At 51.7% G+C, this 25913-nt stretch overlaps 1 protein-coding gene across 2 annotated transcripts in view; it reads right to left on the reverse strand.

Annotated features, from left to right (window-relative positions):
* Positions 1-3585: 3585 nt before the first annotated feature.
* Positions 3586-25913, reverse strand: part of TTC12 (tetratricopeptide repeat domain 12) — a 41435-nt gene continuing 19107 nt past the window's right edge. For both annotated transcript variants that reach the window (XM_012729957.1, XM_012729956.1), the window contains 14 exons: positions 23539-23599; positions 22936-23124; positions 21808-21877; positions 20975-21063; positions 17449-17617; positions 12281-12373; positions 11400-11460; positions 10512-10649; positions 9934-10032; positions 9442-9510; positions 6955-7056; positions 5778-5877; positions 4728-4953; positions 3586-3818 (listed from right to left, as the gene is read on the reverse strand). In XM_012729957.1, coding sequence (XP_012585411.1) covers positions 3743-3818; positions 4728-4953; positions 5778-5877; positions 6955-7056; positions 9442-9510; positions 9934-10032; positions 10512-10649; positions 11400-11460; positions 12281-12373; positions 17449-17617; positions 20975-21063; positions 21808-21877; positions 22936-23124; positions 23539-23599 — 1542 coding nt within the window. In that variant the 3' untranslated portion in view covers positions 3586-3742. The remainder of the gene's footprint in view (positions 3819-4727; positions 4954-5777; positions 5878-6954; positions 7057-9441; positions 9511-9933; positions 10033-10511; positions 10650-11399; positions 11461-12280; positions 12374-17448; positions 17618-20974; positions 21064-21807; positions 21878-22935; positions 23125-23538; positions 23600-25913) is intronic.

The raw sequence follows: 25913 nt of genomic DNA on the forward strand, positions 1-25913 counted from the left end.
AGTATGGGGTACTGGGCCTGGGGCTCACTGAGGTGCAGTGGTCATGGCTCGTAGATAGGAGCCAGGAGCACACGTCAACCGTCCTTTGCTACCCCAGGGAACTGGCTGAGCTGGCACTGGAAGCTGAGCTTTGACTAATATTCCATATACCAGGGCTGTGCCTGAGGCTTAAAGATATCTTTGGAAGCTCTGTCTATAGAAAGGTCTATTATCAGCTCCATCAAATTTGGCTTTTGGAGAAACTTCAGGATGGCTTAGTCACTGTGGAGAGTTTCTTTGTGTCTCTTTTCTTGGTTGGAAAGAAAGCAATGCGCCCGTGGGACTGTCAAAACCCTTTACCACCAGTAAGAGCAAAGCCATACCTGGGCAAGCTGTCCTTTAAATGACCGTGGCCAGGGCGCGGCTGTTTGGAATGGGAGGCCCTGGGCTCCAGGCACCTGCGGGAGGACAGCGGGATCTGGAAACAGTGCGCCCTGCTGTCACAGAGTGCCCCGCTCCCCTCAGCTGGGCTCCAGCCCCGAATGGGGAGCCCTGGGTGTGCTCAGAGACCCACCCTGCAGGCCTGGCACCTACAGACGTGCTGCCTGGCCGGGAACGACGAGTAGACCACAGCCAGCAGCTGGGTTCAGCACCTCATGTTAGCCACTGGGTGCGAGACAGGGGCGAGGCAGCCCAACAGCAAACTGCTGCCTCGGTGACAGAGTATGCAGGGGACGAGCATGTGGGTGAGGGTGGGGACAGCGGGGGATGCGTTCATGGTCATTTCTGATTTGAAAAAAACAAAACCTCACTGCTAAGTAAATGCATTTTGTCAGTTACCTCTGCCAGGTACTTCGTAGCATCCGAAACCCCAGAGCAGGGACTGAATTCCTGTTTTTTAGGGAGAAAAACAGGCTCAGAGAAATTGACTTTCCCTGATGCCACAGGAATGAAAAACCCAGGCCGGGGTCAAATTTCGACTCCTGCTTACTGGCTTGCGTACCTGGGTAAGCCCTTACTGTCTTTATGCCTTAGTTTCTTGTCCCATAAAGAGAAGTAATACCTAGGTCTGGGGGTCCCTGCGAGTTGCGTGCCGGCAGGCCCTTGGGGCACTTGGTACACAGCCGCGTATGGGGGAGCCTACTGCTGGGCACTTGGCTCCCGCAGGCCGCTCCTCCAGCCAGGAGGAATAGGAGCCTCTGCCGCGGGAAAGGGCTGTGTGAATTCCGAGTGCCTTCTTCACTGCCCATCATTCTCTCCTCTTACTGAGTCTTTAACTTCAGCACCCATAGGGGAATGAGACCTCTGAAAAAGTCAGGGAAGACCGACACCCCAGATTCTCCCAGGGAACTCACTCACTTCTCCACACCTCCAGGTCCTGTTTCAGCTGCTTGTACCAACACATCTGACCTGCCGCAGGTCTCAACATTTAACTTCAATCCTGCCTGCTGCTCCAGAACTGTCACTGTCACTCGGTCCGAAGGCACATGGCCACAGGCCTAGACACCCACTCACAACCGTCACCCAACAGCTGCTGTGGCTTCAGGATGGTGACAAAGCTCCACCTTGGCCACGCCCTGTTGGGGATGTTCAATTCTAACCTGTCTGTCAGTGAAGGCAGCAGACTGCTTTCCAGAATCCCCCGTGTCCCCAGGGTGGGGAAGACGGTGCTGGTTGCTCCTGGCATATGGAAACTCTTTAACAGGTACAGGAAGTCCTCAAGTGACAGCCTCTGAAAGCTCTTAGAAAATGCGATTTTACGTGACATAAAACCAATCTTTAGCTGATACAAACAAGAGCTAAGTTTCTAAGGCATATTTCTTGTCACAAGGACATTACCAAACTTTTGAATGAGGACCTCAAGCAGTTCTAGTATGGAACAATCATTTATATTCCTTCCTTCCTTCCTTCCTCCAGCTCACTTACTCCCTTTCAGGGTTGTGGGTGGCCGGAGTCTTCCTGGCAGCTCGGGGCTTTTAAAGGCAGGACAATTGAGACACACCCACGAGCCTGACAAGCACACCTTTGGGGTGGGGAGAGAAACTGGAGCCTTCAGAGAAAACGCAGGCTGACACGGAAGAACGCGATCGCTTCAGACAGAGGCCCTGGCCGTTACAGACTTTCTCTTATCAACCTTGTAAATAAACGACGCTGAGTAAAGCCACCTACCACCTTACGGGAGGAAGGGCTGTTGCTGTTGCTTTTTGCGTGCTGCCGGGAAGCCCTGCATGTGAGCCGGTGTCAGAGGGAACAGGTTAAGCAGACCGGCTACAGTGGAGATGAGGAACCCCAGGATGTAGAACTGTCCACCGGTGAGGCTGGGGGGGCCTTGGGTGCAGCCACAGCCTCCTCCAAAGCCGAGATGCTGCTTCACGTACCTTGGAACAGAGATAATGTCAAGTTGACAGTCCCTGCTTTTTCGGGGCGAGATTACTTGCATATTAACCATTTCCGAATGCCAGGGGAGGGGAGCGCAGCCGCGAGAGGGAGGAGGGGCCTGAGACTCAGGTCAGAGGCAATGGACCTGCGGGTTATGTACACAGGCAGACGGTTCCATTTTTACAGCTCCACTGAATTCCCCCCGAACCGGCAGATTCTGCAACCTCTGGTTTTCTCCTTGTGCTGTTCAGCATCAGGACATCTCCCTTTCCAATTCCACGGGCTCTTGAGTGTGTGTGCATGGCAGGACTACGGGGCAGACGGCAGCCTCTCGACTGCAGCCACCTCTGGCGTGGCCCCGGAAATGGTGCTTGGCCCCGGCACAGCTGCGCCAGCCCCCCTTGAACACTCATCCCAAGTGAGGGTCCATTCATTTCCCCCCGGCCCCCACAGAGCCAATCACCCAGTTTGGCTTCAGGAACAAAGTTCTTCATTTGAGGCCCACCTCACCTCAAGAACAGTGTCTTTGGGGGTAAAGAGTAAAATCCCCAGAAGGGGATTTCTTATCCTTCTGCTCCAGAAAATGTCCAGCTCCACTTCTGTAAACGACATGTACTTTGCTCTTTTCCAGCCCCTCCAATTTAACCCAACTGACATCACCGTCAAGCCCTCAACCTCAAGGTGGAACCTGGTAATCACTATATTTGTGCAATACTTGCTAATTCCCCAAAAAGCTAAAGAGCTCTTTTGAAAGCGAAGCCAAAACCTTCATCTTCACAGCAACGTAGAAGACCGACCGGACAGGCATCGCTGTAGCTTTCCCAGAAGCAGCAGTCAAAGCACAGAGTGGCTGAGAGACTTGCTTAAAGTGACACAGCGGCCAGGCGCGGGTCCCCAAAGTCCTAGCAGCAAGCTCGGTGCAGGAAGCTGCCTCCACCGCTGGTGCCGCTGAACTTGGCCCTGGCACCCAACACTGGACAACGGACACCAAGATGCCCCCTTGGAAAACCTGATGGTTCTAGAATGCTGCTGGGGGAAAAAAAAAAAAAAACATTAACAGGGCAGGATGGTGTTAGTTTTCGTGAGTCTGGTTCCCCTCTCGAGCTCTTGTTCCCAGGTGCGGCTGGGAGTGCAGTCTTTGTCTGCTGGCCTCCTGACTCGGGGGGCCAGAGAGGGGGGCGCATGCTGAGCAGGCCAGCGCAGGGCCCCAGCGGCTGGCCTGCTGCCACCCCCCTCCTCTCCCCTCACCAGTGGAAACCAACAGGGCAGATGCCCTCGGAAATCAATGCAAATCAGGCCGACGTTTTAAAAGTCTTTATTGATATAGGAAAAACCCACAGCATGCAGTGGTGTGTTGTGAAAATACACACAGACCCCACGCCTCTCAGGAATCACTGATGTACTTCGTGGTCGAGCTGAGGATTTCTAACCCATGAAGCTGTCTCAGCTGATCAGCAAACCTGCCATAATCAGAAAACAAACCCCGGGACATAAATGTGCAGGCCCAGCGCCTGACACGCAAAGTAAACCTCACATGGAAGGTGGGAAGCTGGAAAGGCAGGGCAGTAGACAGAGGGCCTAAAGACCCCAAGGAGAAGGCCCCCGGGGGGCCCCGAAACATGCAATCACTCTTGCTGTACGTGCAGATGTGACCGGCTGAGTGACGGGCCTGGCTTGGCTGCCACTTTGAACTTGCCCTAGATACTGGGTCCAACCCTTCTGCTGGGACAATCAGACAGAACTGGGAAGGGCGCAGGCCCGTGCTCATCCACAGAAGAGCAGGTGTGCAGCTCTAATGAGGAGCTACAGGCCAGAGCTAGCCTTGCCACAAAGGAGCCAGGGCTCGGTCGCTCAGACCCAGGAGGCAGGGTGTCCACGCAGCACGCCAGGACCGGAGCAAGGGAAGCCTGAGCTAGAAGAGATGGCTGCAGTTACAGCCCCAGCTGGGTGAGTGGCTGAGACAGCTCACATCTCTCTTCAGTTCTTTGCAGCAAGACAGTGCCCTCGCTGGGCACTGCCTCAGATGCTTACGAGGCCACCGACAAACAATGGCAGGGAGGTCTAAGTGTTTCAGGAATCATGGGAGGGAGAGAAAGGGAGTGGAAAGTGTGAGAGAGCCTTAGGGAAGGAAGGACAGAGGAAAAGAGGGAGCAGGAAGGAGATGTGATTATGGTAATAAATGTTCAGAGAAACCTCTGTCACATCCACCGACTCTGTCTAAGGTCAGAGGGAGAGAGACGCTAGTTTCCCCAAAGCGGGCTTCTCTCCGCAAAGCAGCTACTGGGACCCAAGCCCGTCTGCACAGAGGCCCCAGGCCCGCCCGGAAGCGGCGTTTCAGCTGCGGCTCAGCTGGCCCCGCCACCCCATACCTGGGCTCCACCGTGCACAGCTTCCCCAGGGCGATGCCCGCGTTGAGCTGCACGGCTGTCTTCTGCGAGTCGTTGCCTGCCTGCTTCAACAAGAGCTGCACGATGTCCGTCTTCAGAAGGGCGGCCGAGGCCTGCGGCACCTCCATGCAGTTCCCCAGACACAGGGCGGCGTTGCCCACCAGGATCTCGTCCTCCGAGCTGAGCAGCTTCATCAGGATGCTGAACTCTACAAAGGAGGAGGAGAGGCATGGCCCCTGCCAGCCCCTCACAGGCCACAGACAGGGGCCAGTGGAGGGCAGGCCTTCCCGGAAACTCTGAGGAAGGGCGTGCAGTCACTCATTCACCAAATCCAAGAAGCTCAGCCGCTGGCTATGTCTGAGGTAGCCTGGAGCAGAGCCTGGCACCGCACAGGGTGGCGTGGCTGAAGGCCATGTGCAGGCAGGTCTTCTCCGAAGGGCTGTTCTGACCTCTGCGCTCCATCTGCCCACCTTTTGTGGGAGGCCCAGCTGTAACCTGGACAGAGGGCGAGTGACAGGGCCCAGAGGGCTCCTACTTCTGCTGAGGGGTCCTGCTCAGGGCACATCCCTGAGTGCCCCAGATGAGGCGTTCGAGAGAGCACTCGCAGGTGCCCTGGCTGGGAACCCTGCTACCCAAGACTGAAGCGAGGTGCGGACTCTAACTGCCCGTGTTCACTGAAGGGCGCAGTAGTTTTTCCCTCGTGAAGGAAGAGGATCAGGGTTAGGATGGTGTAGGAATGCCTTACAAACAGTTTCATTTGGTGAGAGAAAGCCCCGCCTCCCCTGCCCTGCCTGAGCTGTTCCAAGGTCAGGTCTCCGGTGCAGGCGCCTACAGGGGTTCAGCTCAAGGCGAACTGATGCCTTCAGAACCACAGTGAGCTGCCATCTTCTTCTGCTGGCACAGGGTAGCTCCGGGATGGGTTAACAGCATCGTGCTAACTCTACCTTATCTCCTCACCCAGAGTGCCCTGCAAGCTTCAAGATGGACGTATCCTCTGGGAGGTGGGCTCCACTTAACGAAACCATCACTCACTTTTATCCAGTCTTATCACTTCTTCCCGTGCTTCGTGAAAACTGCTCGTGCAGACAGCCAGTGTCTTCATGGCATAACGCGACGCGGTCTGGCCACCTGCCTAGATTTCAGAGTGAATTAGGTAAAGTCAATCCTGTTTATGGCCAGAAACCACAGTAAGCAGCTGATTGTGGTGGTTCAGATGGGGGCTCCCTGAACCTCTCACAGAACAAGTGTGCGCTGTCAGGCTTTGCTGCTACCTGGAGAGCGTTACTCAGTGTCCAGGACAGTGCACGGCCTGCCAGAAATGTCGGCAGGCCACGTACACCCGAGTCATTACCTGTGCAAGGCTCGAGGCGGGAGTGGAAAGAGAACTGACGAGGGGCCCCCTCTGTGAGAATGAGGGGACTCACTGAGGCTGACAGGCCTGCACGGAGAACAAGAGCCCAGAGCATCGTAAGAGGTGCTACCTATCAAATCAGAACACTTAGAAAGCGCCCAACACGGGTCTTTAAGCTGCATGCGCGCGTGCCCGTGCGCCTGGTTGGCACAGCGCCCGCGTGGGCATGCGAGGGGCGGGCCCCAGCAGGTGGAGCAGAGTCCTCACCCACGTGGCAGCTCACTCAGACGCAGTCACTGCCCCGCCCCAGCAGCTCCTCGTGGAGCAGCTCCCTGGCCCCTCAGCCTGGGGCTCTATGCATAACTGTCCCTGGGGCCGCCGTGCTGTCATGGCCAACTGCCTCGCTCGGCGTACGTCACAGCAGGATGCAGATGCAGCCCAAGCCAGGCGCCTCTCCGGCTCGGGCGAATGGAGTGGGCTGGTGCCCCGGTGCCCCACTTACACTCAGGGGAAGCTCCCAGACCCTTTGTCCGTGTGGAGTTACTGCCAATGTTCCCACTGTGCGTGGGAAACCCCAAAGAAGGGCCTGGGACACCTTGCTGAAGGCCGCCTGGAGCAGCATCTTCAAGGACCGAGGCCACCCACTTTCAAGTGAGGCCTGAGTGGGAAGTGGGTTGTCTAGGTTTATCTGCTCAACAACGTGTGGACTGTCGTGCAGGCAGAAGACACTTCCAGGCAAGTTTAAAATCTAGCAGGGCTGAAACAGTAGCACGTTAACCGAACAAAACTGCTCTTAACCTGCTCCCCCAACAGTACATGGCACTCCCGGAGATTCCAGTACTTGTAATAAGAAATTACCTTCAGGAACTTAATCATTTTCTTCACCACTCCTGCTCTCACGGCCTCCTCAGTAATTTTCAGAGAGGAAGGAAGGGTGCGGCTCAGCACGCCAGCCGCTCTCTGAGCGAAGAAGAATGCACAGAGCGATTATATGTTCTTTTCAGAAATGCTGCTGACCCTTCAAAGGTTAGTTCAATGGGGCAAACAATCACTAGCACTGGAGCAAAACAGACACCTTGATTTTAAAATTACCTAATGGTCAAGGAAAAGAGAGCAAACACCGCTTTTTAATAAAGGTGCTTGGTAGGGGACGCCAACTGTGGGCCTCGGTGGACAGAGGCTCAGCTGACATCAGCTCACACTGACCAACCAGTTCAACACTGGGAAGAAGGCGGCCCTGGGCCCCCTGCGGTGCTGTCTGCAGCCTGGCCCCAACAGACTCTGACTTCCTAGGTTGGTCCTCCGGGTCTTTTAGCTTCTCCTTTATCTTTCCTGAGTCTCTGTCTTTTGTCCTACTTCCTAGGAGATTTCAGTTACTTTATTTTGCAGTTCCGATCTTGTTTTTAAAAACATTCTGAATTGCTACTGCTATGGCTATAATACAATCTTTAATCTTTCTGAAACAAATGAGTTATTTTCTTTCTTCTGTCTTCTATGTCATCTTTATTTCTTCTGGGTCAAATTTTCTCTTTACCTTGGCTTTTCCATTTATGTGTATAGCTTTTCTGAAATGCCTGGTGACCCTTAGCTGCCCAGTCACATTTCAGAATAAAGCAATCAACATGTGTTTGGATGTGCTGTGTCAACTGGCAGGTGGAGAGGGGCACTCCCAAATACTACAAAGAAAAGCTGTTTGTCTGGGCCTTCAACACCTTTAGAGGAAAAAAGCGATGGATCTAGGCCTGAGGGAGGATGCCTGGCAACCTGGGCAGGCCCCACCTCTCCCTTCTGCCCTCTCTCACATCTGTGTTCTCAAGTTTCCATCTTCTCCAGAGCAAATCTGCTCTTCTCCCAGAAGTGTCCCTCCATCTGCACCTAGGCTAAGGGTTCTACCGTCCTGCCTCACCAGTCACCATCCTTAGTTATTCCCTGGCTTCCAGAAACTGGTTAAAATTACTTGCCAATAGTGACCTCTTGCCTGTCCACTTTGTCACTGTTGGTTTCATTTTCCAACCCCTCCATCCTTGCCTTTGTTAATGTCTCGTATTAATGAGCTCTTCAGAGGGGAAGGGATAAACTTATGTGTTATCAAATTCCTGGTCTGCTTCCCAAAGATGCTGAGATGCTGCTCGGATGACACATTTCTGTTCAGGCCAGAGAGTGGTAAGAGGGCCCTGGCAAAGAATGGACACCCCCATGAAACTGCTGCTTCACTAGCCCCCAGCTATGATACAGGCAGAGCCTTGGAAACTCTGGCTGGGAGAGCCCTTGATGGGTAAGCTTGTGAAGTATAGGGCTAGCGTTAGGTCGAGCCCATGCACAGAAGCCCAAGGTTCGAGAACAGTGATATTTACTACTTTGGGGGTTATCATCTTTCCTGAGGATCTGGTAAGAGCTATAATTAACCTCCAATCCCCAGTGAAAAGAGACATGCTCTTTAGAATTTCCTATACAACTACAGGATTTCAGGACACTCAAAGGCCCATCCCACATCCTGGAAACTGGCCCAAACCCTTTGCCCTGTGACATCTGAACTGATTGCAAGGAAGCTCTGGGTATGTTAGCCACAAAAAGGATATGTTATACCTGCTTAAAACCTTTGCTATAACCCTGGTACCAAGGCCCTGTCTGTGGTCTCTAAGGGCTGGTTTCTCAGGCCTCCCCTGGATGTGACACACACTGTTTCCCTAGGTTTTAGGGTCCTGATCTAACAGGTGGAAAAGTTGAGATGATCACAAATGTGAGTGAAGGACACAGCCTAGAATGATAGCCCACAGCCTCCTGAATCGTATTAGTATCCTTTGCCTGATGACTATTTAAGTATAGGCCTTCCTCAGATTTCTTATCCAAATGTCAGCACCAGGATTATGAATGCAAACGCAGCATAAAGCTCTAATGGGGCTAAAGCCAGTATGCATCAACGACCCCCAGGATAACTGACTTCAAAATATGGATCTGAGTTTTTTTTTCCCAACTCTGGAAAAAAAGATTCTAACTCAAATCACTTGGCCTGTACAATTTGTACAGGGCAGCTTGAAATAGGGCAGATCTGACAGATTTCATTGTATAAACTGCGAGGGCTCAGACAGTACAGAAAAGGGATTCTTCATTCTGGTTCCCATACTCAACGGGGCCCACGGGTGGGCACTGCAGGGGTTACCAAGCCTCCTACAACTGTAGGCACATCTGGTATTCAGAGGCCGAGCAGCGCTGTCTGGAGGGTGTCTGCCCTGCGTGTAGGAGTCAGCAGATCCAAAGGCCTAGTGACTTTGAAAGGGTGAGATTCAACGCGACGAAACAAAAACAAAACAGAAGAACAAAGGACGTGTCCCTGGAGACACTTACTGTGAGGATTCCTCCATCCTGGCTGCTCAGTAGAGACAGACACCTCCTGCTCACCTCTGCGGCCCACGCCTACAACAGGGAGAGGAACAGAGGTGGGAGTCTTGGAATTCTCAGTGAAGCGTCTCCTGCAAACTCAGACAAAGGCACCGAGGCTTCCCTCTCATGCTGCCACTGCGCTCACACTGCCTGCACCCCACCTTCCTCTCTCGCTCTTCTTTCTTGCATCGGCCTTCCCTCACTATAGAACACCACCTTGAGAGCAGGGACAACTTTTGCCTTTGCAAGTCAGAGTCTAGCACCATGCCCAGCAGTTTTCTGAATGAATGCCTGAGTAACTCGTCTATCCCTCAGCGGAGCAAAGTGACAGAGTGCTTGTCAGCTGTCCCCCGGCTCACAGCCTGTTCAAGTTCATGTGCTTCTATTCTTTCGTGCCAGTGAGAAGAGCCCTGTGTCGCTGGTGCTGTTCCTGGTGAGGCGAGACAAACACCCTACCTCAGAGACGAAGGTGGACTGAAGACACAAGTTCATCATGAGTCCCAGGAGCGCGTATATGACCTCTCTGAACAGGTCCACATCCTCCTCACAGCGCACCTTGGGAAACAAAACAAGGGGACCAATACACTTACTTCCGTGTGGCTTTTCAGGGTCACCTCCTCCCGCTGGTAACAGTCTGCACACTACCCACGCTTCCTGAACTGTCATGTGGTGAACCTACCAGAGACCAGACCAGAGGCCAGATCCACGTGGCACTGTCAGTACAGGAGACTTGCAAGGGGCCCTGGTGCCTCTGCCTCATGGCTAGCATGGCTGGTCTTGTGTTTAAACTGGAGAGAAAGCTCCTCAAGCGGGTGGTCAAGCCAACACCATCAGAAAGTGCTTGAGCTTCTCCCGGGGGATGAGACTTGACCTGGAGGACTCTTTAAGGCCAGTCACCACTCACTAAATCTATGGTTATAGGAGGGGATCAGCCAGCTAGCAGGTCCAGCACCCTCAGAAACAGAATCTTTTGAAAATCCAGATTACTCAGAAGCCAATGCCCCCAAGCTGACTGACTAGAAAGGCTAAAGTACCATGAGCCCCAAGCAGGCATTTCCAAATTCTTCAGAGGTGGCCATCTGCTGTCTGGCGGCAGCCTTGGCACTGAGGTTTCCGACGACGGCAAGGCACTGGCAGAGCGCTGAGGACCTGGTCACCTTGGGGTCCCGCTTCTAAAAGCGAATCAAGAGGAAGCAGATCAGTAGAGAGCAGGTAAATGCGGCAAAAGTCACCTTGGTGACATCCCTCACCCAACCAAACGTCTGGGAACCAGAGTGTAACGTTGCCTGGGGGCCCCGGGGGGGGGGGTCACCATGCTGGCTACAGGATGGAGGCGCCCGGAGGGGCAGACCTGGAGAGCCCCATCCTGGACTAGGGAGGCCTAGGGCTCAGACTGGCAACGGCACACATCAGGTGGGTGAGCCCAGGCAGTTCCCACCCCTCTCTGGGCTCTGTTTCCACACCTTCCTGTGACGTGGCGGAGTGAGGATGTGCCCTCTCGAGCCCCTGAAACTTCCCATCGCTGCAACCGGGGCCTAGACATAGCATGTTCCTCCAGGATAACCCCAACCCTGTGATATTCTCTTAAAGCTCAAGCTGCCACTTGCCCACCGCTTAGGGAAGAGCCGCCCACGGGACTAATAATGGGACTCAGAGTCAGCAGGGGCTGAGGAGGCCAAGAATCTCTCTCCCGCAGCTCTGGATGCTGCATGTCTCCCTGCCACCAGCCCCGTCCATCTGCCATCGCCACCTGTCCCCACTGAGGCTGCTGAATAACTGCAAATTGTGTAAACCCAGCTGTGAATAAATGATTAATCAGCCCAAGGGACAAGAGGAGTTCTGGGGTGTAAATCGCATCTGAACAGCTCCATTGGAGCTCCTGAGAGTGTCTGCCCAGGGGAGAAGAATGAGGGTTTGCCCACCAGAACGCCCGTGAACACAGGGAGAACATCTGGAAGCTTGGCCTGGAACCAGACGTGGAACCTAGGGAGAAAACACCAGGTGGTTTATCTCTACATCACACAAACTGTAACAAACAGTGTCTCGGGAGCAGTCACGAACGGGGTCACGTGATCTCACTGAGTGCTCCCCGCCTCCGCACCCAACGTCACCGGGTTTGTAACGGGGCTTGAGTTTTGATGTTCCACACAACAGAATCCCCAAGCTCCTGCCAAAGGGACACCGCTCGGGCCGGCTCGGGGCACAGGCTGCGCCCCAGGCCGCCACTTGCCTCACAGTGGGAGGAGCACCTGACACAGACACAGCTCTATGACACCGCCGTAAAAAGCCTGGCCTGAGCGAGGGCCGAAGAACACTCAGCTTTCTCTCATCATTTCCAAGCAACGTACCCAGGAGTTCATGAGGAGACTAAAAACAAATCAACCAACCCACTATTTTTTGAAAGGCAGAACTTAAGAATTATGACAATCTAAGACCTTTACTGTCCTCCTCAGTGGCTAAGCACGGCTCCACCCAGAGTGGGTGGTGACTACCGAGAACGCTACTGGCTCCCAAGAGGCTAAACGTGACGTGCGCTTTCCTTACGCAGGTCCAGTCAACACACTTCTCCTGGCCAGCTCCCACCAGCCATTGATGACGGGGATGCTTTCCTGCCCAGCAGGTCATGTGGGAAAGACATTAAAGCTTCCACCCCCAGGAGAGACTGGACTGGCCCACCACACCGTCCAGCAGCATCTCCTCTTCCACACCATGAATCCTGTGATGCTCAGCTGGCCCGGCCTCCCACATACCGCACATTTTAAAACACCGGACAATTCAACAAAGATTGAATAGGAAACATTACCTTTCTTCCAGAGCCAAATCTGTGAGCAGTCCCATGGCTGAGTTGGCCTTCTTATCTGAGAAATCAAGAAAGGAGACCAGGGCTTCCAACAACCTGCAAAAATCCAGAAAGGGCTGTCTTCCAACTGACAGCACCCCAACAGGAGACCTCACAAGGACACCACCAGGAAGGAGAAAAGCTGACAAAGTTGGTCTTGCCACATGCCCTCCTAGGAAGCCAAGAGCCTTGCCCACCGCGGAGACAGACACTCTCCCACAGGAACAGCTCACCACTTAACGCCAATTCCCAGGGTGGAAGTTTTAACCAAAGTTCATTCAGTGTGCATAACTCGAAAGGGCTCTCTAGCGCCTCTGCCACGTGACTGTGGCTCAGTCAAGTTCGAGCACAGAAATGACATCCAAATGGCATGACCTAATGGTGTCTACAGTGGGAGGCCCCCAGTGAGGCTGGAGTTGGAGTAAGGTCTAAGATTTTGACAGGCTGCAGAACAGATCAGATGGGATTCATAATTCAAAGTCCACAGAGCTGGTAGTTCTGAATAAGAAGCAGAATTGGGAGACCTGGCTCACAACCAATTCTGGTGAAAAAGATTTAGGGCTGTTAGCCAATTGTAGACCCAGTGTGAGCAAAATGTGGTGCCGCTGTCAAAATGAGTGAATGCAACTGCAGGCCGCCCTGAGGGGCCAGGGGCACCTGGACCAGGGAGTGGGAGTCACTTGCCCACCAGCAGAGCCACACAAAGCTCTTCAGTGTGCTAGAGCTGTGCTCAGCCTAGGAGAGTACTGAGCTCCAGTCTCCTGGGAGGCCACACGTGTGAGAATGTTTAGAAACAGATACACACAAGAAGCGTGGGCACAGACTCTACCGGTGGAGGTGTGCGGGATGGAGGTGAAGTCCCCAAGGAGGGAAGCTACTTCAGCTATCACTGGCAAGCACGCTGCCGGCTCTCCCTTTGTTCAGTCAGTAACACTGAGTCAGTGCTAGGCGATGCAGCGGGTTCCGGAGGCACTGATGAAACAAGACGGCGTCCCAACTCCAAGATCTAGTAGGCAGGCACCAGGGCCTTGGGGGCAAGGAGCAGGGCACCTCAGACACAGTGCACAGGACTCACAAAGACCATCCAGAGGAAAAGCAGGGATGGTCACAGTATGCTCAGGTAGCACTACGGCTTGATGGGGAGACAGGGAGTAGAGACGCTGGACAGAGCTGGGCTGGGGAGGGCCTGACGCTGGACAGAGCTGGGCTGGGGAGGGCCTGACGCTGGACAGAGCTGGGCTGGGGAGGGCCTGCTACGTCCTGTTGCGTCCTGTTGCGGTGTGGTGGTGGACAAGACACTTGCTCCTTCTGTGTGCAGGCAGATTCTTGCGCCCCAGGAATGCACTTCTCGGGAAGAAAGCCTCCCGAGTCTCACAGGGAGTGGAGAGGTAGCTCAAGAGTTTTAACTAGGAAATGACAGGACAGATGTGTGTGCTAGACAAATCCCTTTGGCGGCACCCTGGAGGCTGGCTGGGTGCAGGCGGTAGAGGAGGCAGGGAACCCGACAGGGAAAAGTAGGATTGCACAGACAAGGACGAAAGGAGGGAGCTGAGGCAGGGACGGAAGAGTCAAGAAGAAAGAGGGGCCCACGGAGACCTAAAAGATGACTGGACATGTTGGAAAAGCGCCAGAAGGAAGTGAAGCCGGAAATGCTGAGACAGAAAGCACAATAATCATATTACAGATGCGTGTGTGGGGGGGGATGGGAGGGAGGGGGGGACTCTCAGGATCTGCCTTAGGTGATAGTGGCTGGAAATACCATCTTTGAAAACAGGAAATTCAGGTAGGGGGTCCAGCTAAGGACCCCTCCTGGATTTAGTAAGTGTGTGGCACGCCAACACGGAGCTGCCCAGTGGCAGTGCTGGAGAGACCTACACACGAGAAAGGAGCCGCACGTGACAAAGACAAGCGTAGGGCTCTAGGGCTGTGACTTCAGAGGGTGACAGCCTAAGGGGCCCACAAAGGAAGGCAGGGAAGCACGACGTCTTGACAAGCACGGGTGTGGAGTGCGATGGAGGCCACAGTGATCCAAAGGCCCCCATACCATCAGGAGATAACGGGAGACAAAGACAGAGCCCCCTGGGTCGGGCAGGACTCCAGTCACCTCTAGCTGTGGTGCTGGTTTTATTCAGCAGCTTGTTGAGGAGTGGCTGGAAGGTAAATCACCGGAGCAATGCTGAGGAACTAGGAGCCAGCTGGAAGCGGTCAGCCAGCGCAGATTGCTCCAACACAGACAGTGGGAGTCGGTGAGTCTTTGGAGACCGTCCACAGACTGCACCGAAGCCCCAGGGAAAGGAGGCAGAACTGTCCTGGATGGGACGGGCTTAGCAGTTTGTATTCAGCGTGAGGAGAGCATCTTATATTGATGGGTCTGTTCCCCAGAAGGAGGCAGTCTTGGGAGGAAAGAGCTGCTCCTTTCACTAGCTGGAGAAAGACCTCAGAGCAGTGAGAGCACCATCCCGATCTCCCTGCAGGGCTTCTGGGACAGCCCAGAGGGGGCGTTGCTGGGTGGGGCCCCACTGCTTCCAAGGATGCCGGCAGGTGCTGCTCTCCCCACAAGTCCCAGCCTTCTAAGAGTGGATTCCAGAGCTCTTGCTGTCAGAGGTCATTTCTTTCACAGTTAATTCAGACACTTCCCTCACCAGTTTAAATGCTTTCTTCGGTCTTGAGGACTAACGCTGATGAATCTGAAGGGCCCAGAGGAGCCAGCAGACTGCGGTCACCTTGGTTGCCGCCCTGGGAGGTGAGTAGCGACTCCCTCTCCCTGCGACAAACGCACAGCCTAGGGGGCGCAGCACCTGAAGAGGACAGGGCGTCCCCACCTACTCCCCCTCTCCTTTTTTGGTGGCCGATCTTCCGCCCTGCTGATGAGCAGCAGCCCTGGAGTCAGACCGCACGTCAGAAAACAGTCCAGTGTAAGCAAAAGTGTGCTTTTGCCTCAGTTCCGGACCCTGGGCAACAGACCCAGAGGAGGGAGAAGGGGAATGACTGCAGACGCCCTTAGTGGGGCCACGCCATGTGTCAGACGTGAGGGGAGTTTTCTTCACCGTGGCGATGTCACTTGCAGGCTAACCCCAGACACCAGCTCCTCTCCTTCTACCCTGCCCACTTCTGACAAACGCTGGGACCACCTTCCCCACCAAGGGTGACAGAACCCAACTAAAGAGAAATGGAGAGCTTCAATGAGAGGGATGAAGCCAATGAGTACTGACCTGTCCTCAAGGGCGATGAGCTGCAACAGCTTTCAGTGGCCAGGAGGGAAAGCCGAGAGGGCAGAGAGATTGATACTGAATCTTTAAGACACTGCACTGGTGTCGCCATCTTTAGCCTTTTTCATTATAAGAGAAAAACAAGACCAGTTTCTCTTGATCAAGCATTTTGTAAGCACAGTGGGGAGAATTTAACAGGCACGCAGACATCACCTCTTTTAGGTTTCTACGCCTGCGAATCAGAGAACACACAGGCTCACTGAGGCTGAGTGACTTTCCTGCAACACATAGCAGAAAGCGAAAAGCAGAGGATCGGGGCTCAGGCCTTCTGGAATCTAAAGAGCCAGCACCTTCCACAAAGTGACACTTGCCCTTGCCTGGGCCCAGTCAACACATACTGGTCCCTGGAAACTTTTCATCTGGGCAGAATTCTGAGAGGAGCTATGCGTGCCTCTCTGTGGGTCAGGCACCTGCATGCAGCCTGTCCTGCTTCAGACCATCTCATTTCACTTCAGAGAATACACTCCATCTCTGTACTTGGGTCACAGAAATAAACCAAAAGAGCAGGCCTGAGGGTACTAAGCAGAGACAGCTTGGCTGACTGAAGAGAGCAGTGGGGCTGCGTAAGATGATCGTGAACACCGCTCTCCAACACGCAGGGAAAATTCAAACTGAAACGGAAGCAATTCAAAGAGCTGGGGGGGGGGGGCGGGGAAGCTTATGAAAATTATAGTTAGCAACACTCCAAAAACCAAAACCAACTCAAAAAATGCATGTCAGAGGAATGGAGAGAACAACCGCAGTCATCTGAAATGTGAAGTGTGCTTCCGAGGGTCGAAAGCTGCGAACCGCCAATGCGCCTATGTGAGCTGAACTCGGGGGCTCGCCAAGACCTGTCCTATGAGCGCCTGGGCTTGTGACTGGGCCGAGCACGAGGGGTAACCACAGTGGAGGTTAATCATCACCCTGTCCTTGGCACACGGCGGATCCCCTCACCCACACGGCACAGGTGCCGGAAGTCTCAGCTTGGCTCCGGGGAGGTCTGACAGAACTTCACATGCGGTTCCGTGATTTCCTGACAGAGTGAACAGGAGCCGGCCCCGAGACTGGGGCCACAGCTGGGACTCCCGGCGCAGAGCCCCTGAGTTTTCTGCTCTATTTCTCTGGCTCTGACGGTGAAATGGGGAAGCAACTTTACCTTGCCTACCTTGTAGGCGAACAAGAAGTAAAATGTGATCATGGTCGAAAGAATCAGAAGTGAACTTCTGTTTTTAGCTTATGTATGAAGCACTTATGAAGCAAGCTATAATCACTGCCATGATTTCCATTAGGCTGAATCATACAAACTGCCAATATTTGATGTAGAAAGTGGCGATTTCACATGTTCAAATAATCTTTAAACTGAAAGCTTGGGCAGAAGTGCTGTGGCTTGGAGATTAGTAGCATCGAAGTGGAACAGGCACGCGCCCTGTACCTATTACCTTAAGCCTGTACAGGCCTATCTGAGGTATCTGATAGGTGCCTTAGTTATTCACGCTCTCCCATGCTCCAGAAGTGCCATAAGAACATGCAAGCAAGAGTACTGCCTGAAACCGGAATGAAAGATCAGTAAGGATAGAAGCAAGGGAGAGCCAGGACTGATGCGGAAGGGCACATGGCCTGTTTTAGGACGGGATCCCCAAGTGGCCAGGAAGAAGCCATTCCAAGTCCACCATGCATGCACACAGGAACTGTTTAGTTCAGAGTCTGAACCGAGGGCTTGGTCTCGGGACTCCCTATGACGGAATGTGCCATTCAAGCGTTCTTTCTTAGCCACGCCCTGTGAAGTCTGACGGTGCCATCTGGCATCTGGGATGGGAGCGGGGAGTCTGACTTGGTGGGTGCTAAGTGAATGGCCAGGGTAGGTGGCCAGCACGGGCTTACTGGGTGAGGTCCAGGTGGCTGATGATGAGGCCCCGTCCGTCCTCTGTCTGCGCGAGCTGCAGCAGCAGGGCCAGGCTCTGCTGCCGGATGGCCAGGACGCCACAGGCCAAGAGGGCGGGCAGCAGGCTGCCCGTGGCAGGGTGCATCACAAGCAGACGCTGGTTTTCCTCTGTAAAAGACAAGCGAGCTGAGAGCAGACAGTTTCCCACGAGCCTGAGTGGCAACACGACTCTCACCGCACACGTGAGGGGCACACACACTAGAAGCAGAATGCAGATCTGACCGGCCTGGTGAACCTTAACTGAGCTACAAGAGTCTGTGAGCCTCAGTCTCCTCCTCCGTGAAGAGAGGAAAGTGGCCAAACTGACAGAGCAGTTACCAGGGTGAAATGAATTAACTCGTGATCACGCCTAGAACAGAGACTGACGCCTATACATTAGCCATGATCATTATTATGGTTAAAGGTCTTTTGGTGTGTGATATCCGGAAATGTGAGGAATGGGAAAGAAATCAGCCCAACTATGGAATATCTAAATTATAGCTTTTCATAGGATGGCCAGAGCAAGCACTGGAGTTCTTTCTAGAAAAATAAGACTATTCCATGAAAACATTAGTTAATAAAATAGCCCCTCACCCCCCCGTAGGCTATGTACTGCTTCCAGGGTACTGGGACTGGGCTGCCCCTTCAGCCAGTTCACCTCCTAAACAGGTAAGTGATTCTGGCAGAAACACAGGCTGGAGAACGAGAAGAAGGCATGAACAGCAGTTTGTCTGGGGTTTGTCTAGTTCTTCTGGAAGCACAGCTCACTAACAATTCAACCAACACAGAAGCAGATCACACTGACACAGAGTGCCCTTCTCCCTCTCCTATCCCTCCTCCAGGCAAGTCACTATGAGGCTCACGCGATCAGTGTCAAACATGAGCTATCTCTCATGCGACTGGCTTCTCTCCCCACTCGACAGTGTGGGAGTGGCATATTTCCATGTCCTTACTTTTGAACATCCCTACCTGACACAAGCTATGCGACGGCTATCGTCTGACAGATTCCGGGTAGCTCATGAAAAGCTCTGAAAGATCAGACTTTCCACGCTAACTTATGTTATGACCTCCCTTTTTTGTATAATCGTAATATCAAAATATTCTGAGCAACTTTCAGCCTACAATTGGATTGCCTCAGATGCATAAGGCCTGCCTGCTCTGACAAGCAAGCACTGCACCAGGATGAGAAATTCCTCTGAAGTCAAAAGTGACTTAACAATTGGCTGATCAATAAAAGCAAAAGGGCTGTTTCTGCAAAGTCTCTCACTGCCAGACAAGGAAAACCCAAATCTTATTCTACTATCTCACCTAGCCTCCTATTCAGCTTCTACGGAATTACTCAAACTTCCTACTGTCTGGCTTTAGATATGGAAATTCCTCCAGGTTGCCTGTTTTAGAGCTAGTCAAGTTTTTTACCTGCTACACTTCAAAGCAATCCACAGAAGTCTTTCTGGCTAGTCTTTCAGGATTCTACTACCTAGTCTTTAGATAAGGAAATTCACCCATGTCTCCTATTTAGAGCAAATTACACTTTCTACTGTCTGAACCTCAAGGAAACTTACTTAAAACCTTTTAGCAAGTTTCTTCAAAGTAGGAAACTTACTTAAAACCTTTTAGCGAGTTTCTTCAAAGAACTTTTCCAAACTTGATTAGCAAGAAATTTCCTCTTCCTGCGACTCCAGACCATTCTTAGAAAAAAGGTGATTGTGATCTTAACCCCTTTCGTATGCTAATGCCATCCCCCTGCCTGCTGGAAATGTATAAAATAAACCTCTGCTGAAGGCAGAGCAGGAAGATTTGCACCCAACTCCCGTGTCTTCCTCACTCCCACTCCTCTCCCCCTCTTGGAATCTCCGCAAGCCGACGCCTTCCCATCTTAGGGTCCTGCCTGTGTTGCCTCCAGACACCTCAAAAGTTGGAGCTGGTCTCCGACACCTACCCTTTTTCAAAACTTTGTAGCTATTGAGTTGGAGACAGAAAAATTTCATTACATCACAGACTGGTTAACATCCAGGAACAAATGATCCCAGCCCACCAGAGCAGGGTCTCAGAAACCAGAGCTGAATGCGGACTGAAGTCAGGGCCGCAGAGAGGGCTCTGTCCAGAGCCACAGTCAGTTACACAAGCTCACCAAGTCCCGCCTCTCTGCCCCCCCCCCCCCCCCGCAAGGGGGCTTAAAAATCATCCCAGCAGCCAGCACAGAACCCCGCAGAGCGCAGGGCATCTTGACATCAGTCTGAGCCTAGTTTCCTTCGTGTATGAGGCCTTCCGGCACTTAAGACGATTCCTCCATTCTACTACATTAAGGGGAAATGGCGCTATCTCACACGCAGCATTTCAGTTCTCAAACTGCAGCTGTACACTCTGGCTGCCCGCCCCCACCCCAGGAGCCTTGGACAAAGAAGACAGGGCTATCAATTATTCATAGTTTCTGTGTTTTGTGTCCACGCTCAGAACTTTTCCTATGAAAACAAACTTTTTAAAATAGGAATATACTTAACATTTTTACTTACAGCGATATCACAGAAGTAGTAAGAAAGACTGTACAAACTTACACCCCACGGGCCCTCCCTGGTGGTGCAACACTATGAAGCGAGCGCAGCCACTGCAGCATGAGTTCCATGCCTCACATGGCGTGGCAGACCTCTCCTGTCTCACCCTTAGCAGTGTGTTTGAGTACATCTGCCTGTACTGATCCCCACTCTCTGGTGAATCCTCTCACCCCCACCTCTGGCCTATATGTCCCTATATGTATAAATAAATAATTTTTTTTTAAGATTTATTTATTTGTGCATAAAGAACTGGGGTACAGGCCAGAGGCTCAGGGGTGCCGAGAGGCTTCACCAGAGACAGAGTGGGGAGCAGAACAGGCAGATCGACGAAGTACACTGCTGAGGGAAGCAGCTGGCGGGTCAGGAGAGGTCTGCTGCGCCATGTGGTCACCTCCAGGGCAGGTGGGAATCGAACTCATGCGGAAGTGGCTTTAGCTTCTCAGTGCTGTGCTTTAACCCGCTGCGCCACCAGGGAGGGCCCAATAAATAATTTTTTCTTTTTAAAAAAAGTAAGCCTTCAGAAGATGTTTATACAAAAAGACAAATTAACAAGGTAAGTAAACCCCCTGTATATTACTGTGCCAATATCACACACCATCCGGTGTCACGAGAAGTCAGCAGGGACTGTTACCCTTGGTGCTGAAATGGGTGCTGCACTCAGCAAACCAGAAAAATACTCTTCTCCCGGCCAGAAAGGAGAACCTCTACTGCAACACTCGAGCAGAAGCTCTGAGTCCGCTAGAGCGGGACGAGTGCCTGGGCAACGGGCCCACCTTTGTGCTGGCACTGACCTCGCCGCTGGGCAGGCTGCAGGTCTTATTCTGACCCACACACTTGTCTGGAGGGGAGGCTGGGGGTGCCTAGACGTTCATGCCCAGGGCAGGGAACGATGCAGTAACATGCACTAGGCTGTTACGGCAAGGGCGGCGCTTACCGTTCTCTTTGCACACCGCCTGCCAGAGCCTGAGGACAGACACACACACCGTCTCCTCCACTGCGTCTCTTGCTCCTGTGGAAAAGCACCTAGAACGGACCACGGACAGCAGTGTTACAACAGAAATCAGTCTGGGGCTTTTCACTTGTCTTTATTTTTCCTCATCATCCCTCAGGGTAAGGACATAATTCTATGCTCCAGAGCCACAGGCGACAGGGCGGACAGACTGAGTGCTGAGTGAGCGTTCCAGAGCAAGGGCGCAAGTGGAGGAACTGCGACTGCAGGGAGGGAAACAGGGCTGTGGAACATGAACCTGGTGGCCACAGCCCACGAGGTGCAGGGGCCTCCTCACACTGGGAAGCACGTGCTAGTGATTCCTGAGACTCGGGAACTGCACCAGAGCAACGGAATAGAAAATAAAACCAAATTTGGCAAACTCCTCCCATCATCTGGGTCTTCCGTCAGCTGAAATTATAAAGGGGGCCAGCTCGACCTGGTTGATCTCCTTTTCCAATGCGACCAGTGAATTCCAAAAGTGGGAAAAAATAACAATCTTGCAAAAACTGGTGTGAAACCAGAGAATGGTCTTCTCCTCTGACTCTGACATGCTTGGAGGCGCCTGGAAGGCTGGTTGACCTTTGCTCTCACCACTTAACTGCATTAACAACTCAAACTCCCTGAGGCTCAGTGTTCAAGGGGAGCATGGGACAGCTCCCAAGGGCACCAGTGCACCTGAGGGTGGCACCACCAGCCTGCCTGTGCCACGCATCTGACTTCCCAAGAAAGGGCTGTCCTTCCGCGCTGCTGTTGGGCTGTCTCACAAACATCCCTACCTTCTTATGACCTCATTCTCACTGATGATACTAAATCCACTGTGTGTTCTGAATAAAGTCCGTTCTGTGCCTGGAAAAAATCCACAGAAAATCACATCAGACTCCTGAACTGCTTTGCTTGGCTAACCTCCAACTGTAACACAACCAGTTGATAATAAGAAACCCAATGTGGAATGACAAGGTCACCAAGTTAGCATTTTGGAGGGGAACGCTACCTTGCACAGTGAGGGGGAAAAACAGTTGCTCCCAGTCACGCAGTGGCATGTGCGGCCGCTGCTCAGAGGAGGAGCCCCGAGTCTGGCAGCCCGCCGGTTATCTGACACCCACTGTCAAGTAATCTCAGTCCCCAAGAGATGCTTAACTAACTGGCATGTCCGTTTGTTCTTAAATATTTATTCAGAAGTTTCCATACTCTCCAAGAAGCTACTGAAGTGGTATTGAGCCTCCTTCACTGTGCACTAAAGGGAGCCAGAGACTGTCTAATTGTACACACATCCTGCCACTGAGGAGCAAACATGGTTTGAGGTCTGGCATCCGTGTTTACAAGAAGTGCAGAAACAGGTCTGGTTAGCAGGAGAGCTGCTGTCTGCTCAGAAACCATTCAATGTCCTGAGCAGCCATTCAGTGTAGCGGAGGTGAACCTTCCAGTTTATCCTACGAAATTCTGTCTTTTCTTCTTACGGTGGAATGGGATGTTTTGAGAGGATGTGGGGTGCAGAGGGTGTGGAGGGCTGTGCAGGATGTAGGGAGCATATGAGTGGTGGGACTGTGATGGGCACACAGGTGATGCAAGTGTGAGGTGTGTGAGGGCGGGCAGTGTGGCGACATCGGTGTGTGAGTGCACGCCTTGTGCACGTGCACTGTGAGGTGTAAGGACATACGGCCTAGCCATGCCGTCGGATGTGCTGTCTAAGGCATGTGTGTTCAGTGTCCGAATGTTGTGAGAAGACAGAGTCGGAGACAGTGTGCACTTCTACCTACCCACTTCAGCACCTCCACTACAGTAGATCTTCAGTCAGTATTTGCGGAAGGGAGAAAGGGACCCCCCTTGCCTTCTAAGGGCAGACCGCTAAGCTCTGTCCCTTCATACCAGCAACAGTCATGAGCTCACACACAACTCTGGCTTACAATCCTCCATCAATTCAGTCAGGATTTCAATCCCCCCTGCATAGAATAAGGGGTTCTGATCAGGCTTGGCAAGATTCTCCAGGAGATTCTTGGTCGTCACAGCTGTGTTCTTTCCTGATTCCAGTACTTCATGTGCTTCCTTCTCCTGAAGCTCTGCTTTCTCCCGAAGATCTACTTGATTCAGGTAATCTAGCACAACAAGGAAAAGCAAAGCAAAATGCTAACCATCAACATTAGCACACAAGGAGCAACTTTTCTTGAGAATGGGAGGCTGAGAAGTATACAGCATTAAAAAAATCCAAACTCTTCATAGGCATGGAAAATTTTACAGTTCCCAGTCTACACCCAGGGTCTTCCACCATCATGGGGATTCAAGGACATTATTCAGGTCTAGCAGCTCTACAGGAGGGTGAAGAGAAAGCAGGCAGACGAGTATTTGATGGGCACAGGGAGACGTGCAGGGCAGTGCCAGCAAGGGGGAGCTGACTGATGGAAAGGCCGCTGCTGCTGCTGCTTTGGGCCGAGTGCAGAGAGCGTGGACAGCACTCCAGACGGCGCAAAGGGGGGCAGAAGCCACATGGAGCGCAGCAGCGACAGGCTCACCTTTCACCTGCGTCTGCAGCTGGGGGCTGATGTCTAAGATCTTCTGAAAACACTCTCTAGACTGTAAAAGAGAAACAAGACCTTGATGAATGGTTGGGGGTTAAGGCGATTGCGAGCAAGTCACTGGGAATCACAGGCTTTGGCATCCTCTAGGACTTCTGCTCTCAGCATAGGAGGTAGGCACAATATGCAGCTGTAATTCTGTCTAGGCTTCTCTGGTTCTGTGGGACAACAAGTATTGTATCAAACTTTATTCAAAAAAAAAAAATCAGAGAGAAAAAAAATGGCACGGTCAGATATAGCCTGTGATGGAAAATACCCAGTTCTAAATTCTTGTGGATCACGTCTGGCTAGGATAGGACTAATCTAAAGTAAATGCAAAATTTAGATATGATATTTGCACTGAGAGAGAGCAGGAGGCTACTTGTCAAATATGTCCATGGGGAGTGAGGAATAAATGAAGCTAGACATGTTGTTGACAGAGACTTGGGATCAGGAAGGGAACTGCCTATTTAAATGTCCAAGGTTACGGAGAGTCAGTATAGAGGCCCCTTCAGCATTTGTATGAAAGTCAGCTGGGAAACTTGAGAGTGAGGGGCTCTTACTGAGGAAATGTCAGGGAAACGGTTCTGGGAAAAGGAAAATACTAGCACATGGTGCATGTGCTGGGCTTTCAGAAGCACTATCCTCAGAAATACCAGGGACTGCCCAGACCATAAAACCACCAGTTATTGAGACACAAAGTGTAGGGGAAAAGATGGCTTAAGATATCTTGAAGGCCCAAGACTCGCCTAGAAGACTAGGATTAAAAGAAATGAAGAAAAAAATCATATAAAAATAGAATAATGACACAGAGTAGAAGCACACATATCAAACACGATGATTTCTACAGACACAATGTGTCCCACCATACTCACATGTTAAAACCTAACCCCCAACACCATGGTATGTGTAAGTGACTAGGTCACAAGGATAGGTACATTCGTAAATGGGGTAAGCGACTTTATAAAAGAGGTCCCAGAGAGCTTCCTCACTCCTTGTGCTGTCTATGAAACAGGAAGTGGGTCCTCACCAGATACCGAATCTGCTAGTGCCTTGATGTTGGACTTCCCAGCATCCCAAGCTGTGAGAAATAAGTGTTGTTTAAGCCACCAGCTTATGGTATTTTGTCATAGCAGATGCAGAAGACTAACCCAGTGACCTTAGTGTATCCAACTTATTTTCAACCCTGCATTTCATCTATCAGCTATTTCTGTTAGCTTCACCATCCATGTATATCCAGAATTCCGTTACTTCTCATCATCTCCATGATAACCAGCCTGGTACAAGTTATCACCTCTGACTGGAATGATTTACTGCAGGTGCCTTCTCACTGGGTCTGTTTTTGTTTTTGTTTTTTCCTAACTACACCAAGATATCTTTTTTATACAGCGATCAGAATGATCCTCTAAAACACCAGCAAGATCATTTCACCCTTCGCTCAAAACCTTCCAACGTGTCCATCTTACTCAAAGTGAAAGCCAAGTTCCTTCCAAAAGCCTGTAATTCCTAGGGGGTCAGTGCCCTACCTACTCCATCATCTACATGACCTCAACTCCTGCACACTCCTCATTTGCTCCATTCCAGTTATCCTGTACAGACCTCGACTCCACTACATGTCTACACGGTCTGCCCACTTGACCACCACCACCGCCTTCCTTCAGCATGACCTTTCCTCATCACACTCCATAAGATTAAAGTTACCTTCACTTCCTGATTTAGTTTTCTCAACGGTACTTATCCTACTCAACATACTACACATCCACTTATTTTATTTATTTATTTGGACACTAAGCGACCCATTTCTCAGGAATGTGAGTTCCATTAAGTCAAAGATTTTGTCTTGTTCACAGGCCAATTCCTACTGTCTAGGACAGTACCCGGAACATAGAAAACACGCAAAGAATATTTGTTAAATGAATCTATTAATTGAATGAATAAATTTTGGTGGAAAAAAGGAGGCAAACATTTTCTTAATTCATTTCTCTAATATTTAACCTTATTATAAGGAGCCTATTACTTTTACAATTAAAATCCAATAAGGAAAAGAATTTAAATGTACAATAGAGATATTTTCTTTTTAAAATACAAGCTGCTTTTTAAATGGAAAAACATCCCATGTAAATAGTGCAGCCACTTTGTAAGACTCTCCGGCAGTTCCCTCAAAGGGGAAGTTGTTATCACGACTCAACAGTTGCGGCCCTATATACTCAAGAAGACTGTAAACATGTCCATATAAAAACTGGCACACGTGGCCCTCCCTGGTGGCGCAGCGGGTTAAAGCACAGCACTGAGAATCTAAAGCCGCTTCCGCATGAGTTCGATTCCCGCCTGCC

This window comes from Condylura cristata, unplaced genomic scaffold (genome assembly GCF_000260355.1).
Source record: "Condylura cristata isolate star-nosed mole 26May11 unplaced genomic scaffold, ConCri1.0 scaffold00025, whole genome shotgun sequence".
Classification (NCBI taxonomy): domain Eukaryota; kingdom Metazoa; phylum Chordata; class Mammalia; order Eulipotyphla; family Talpidae; genus Condylura; species Condylura cristata.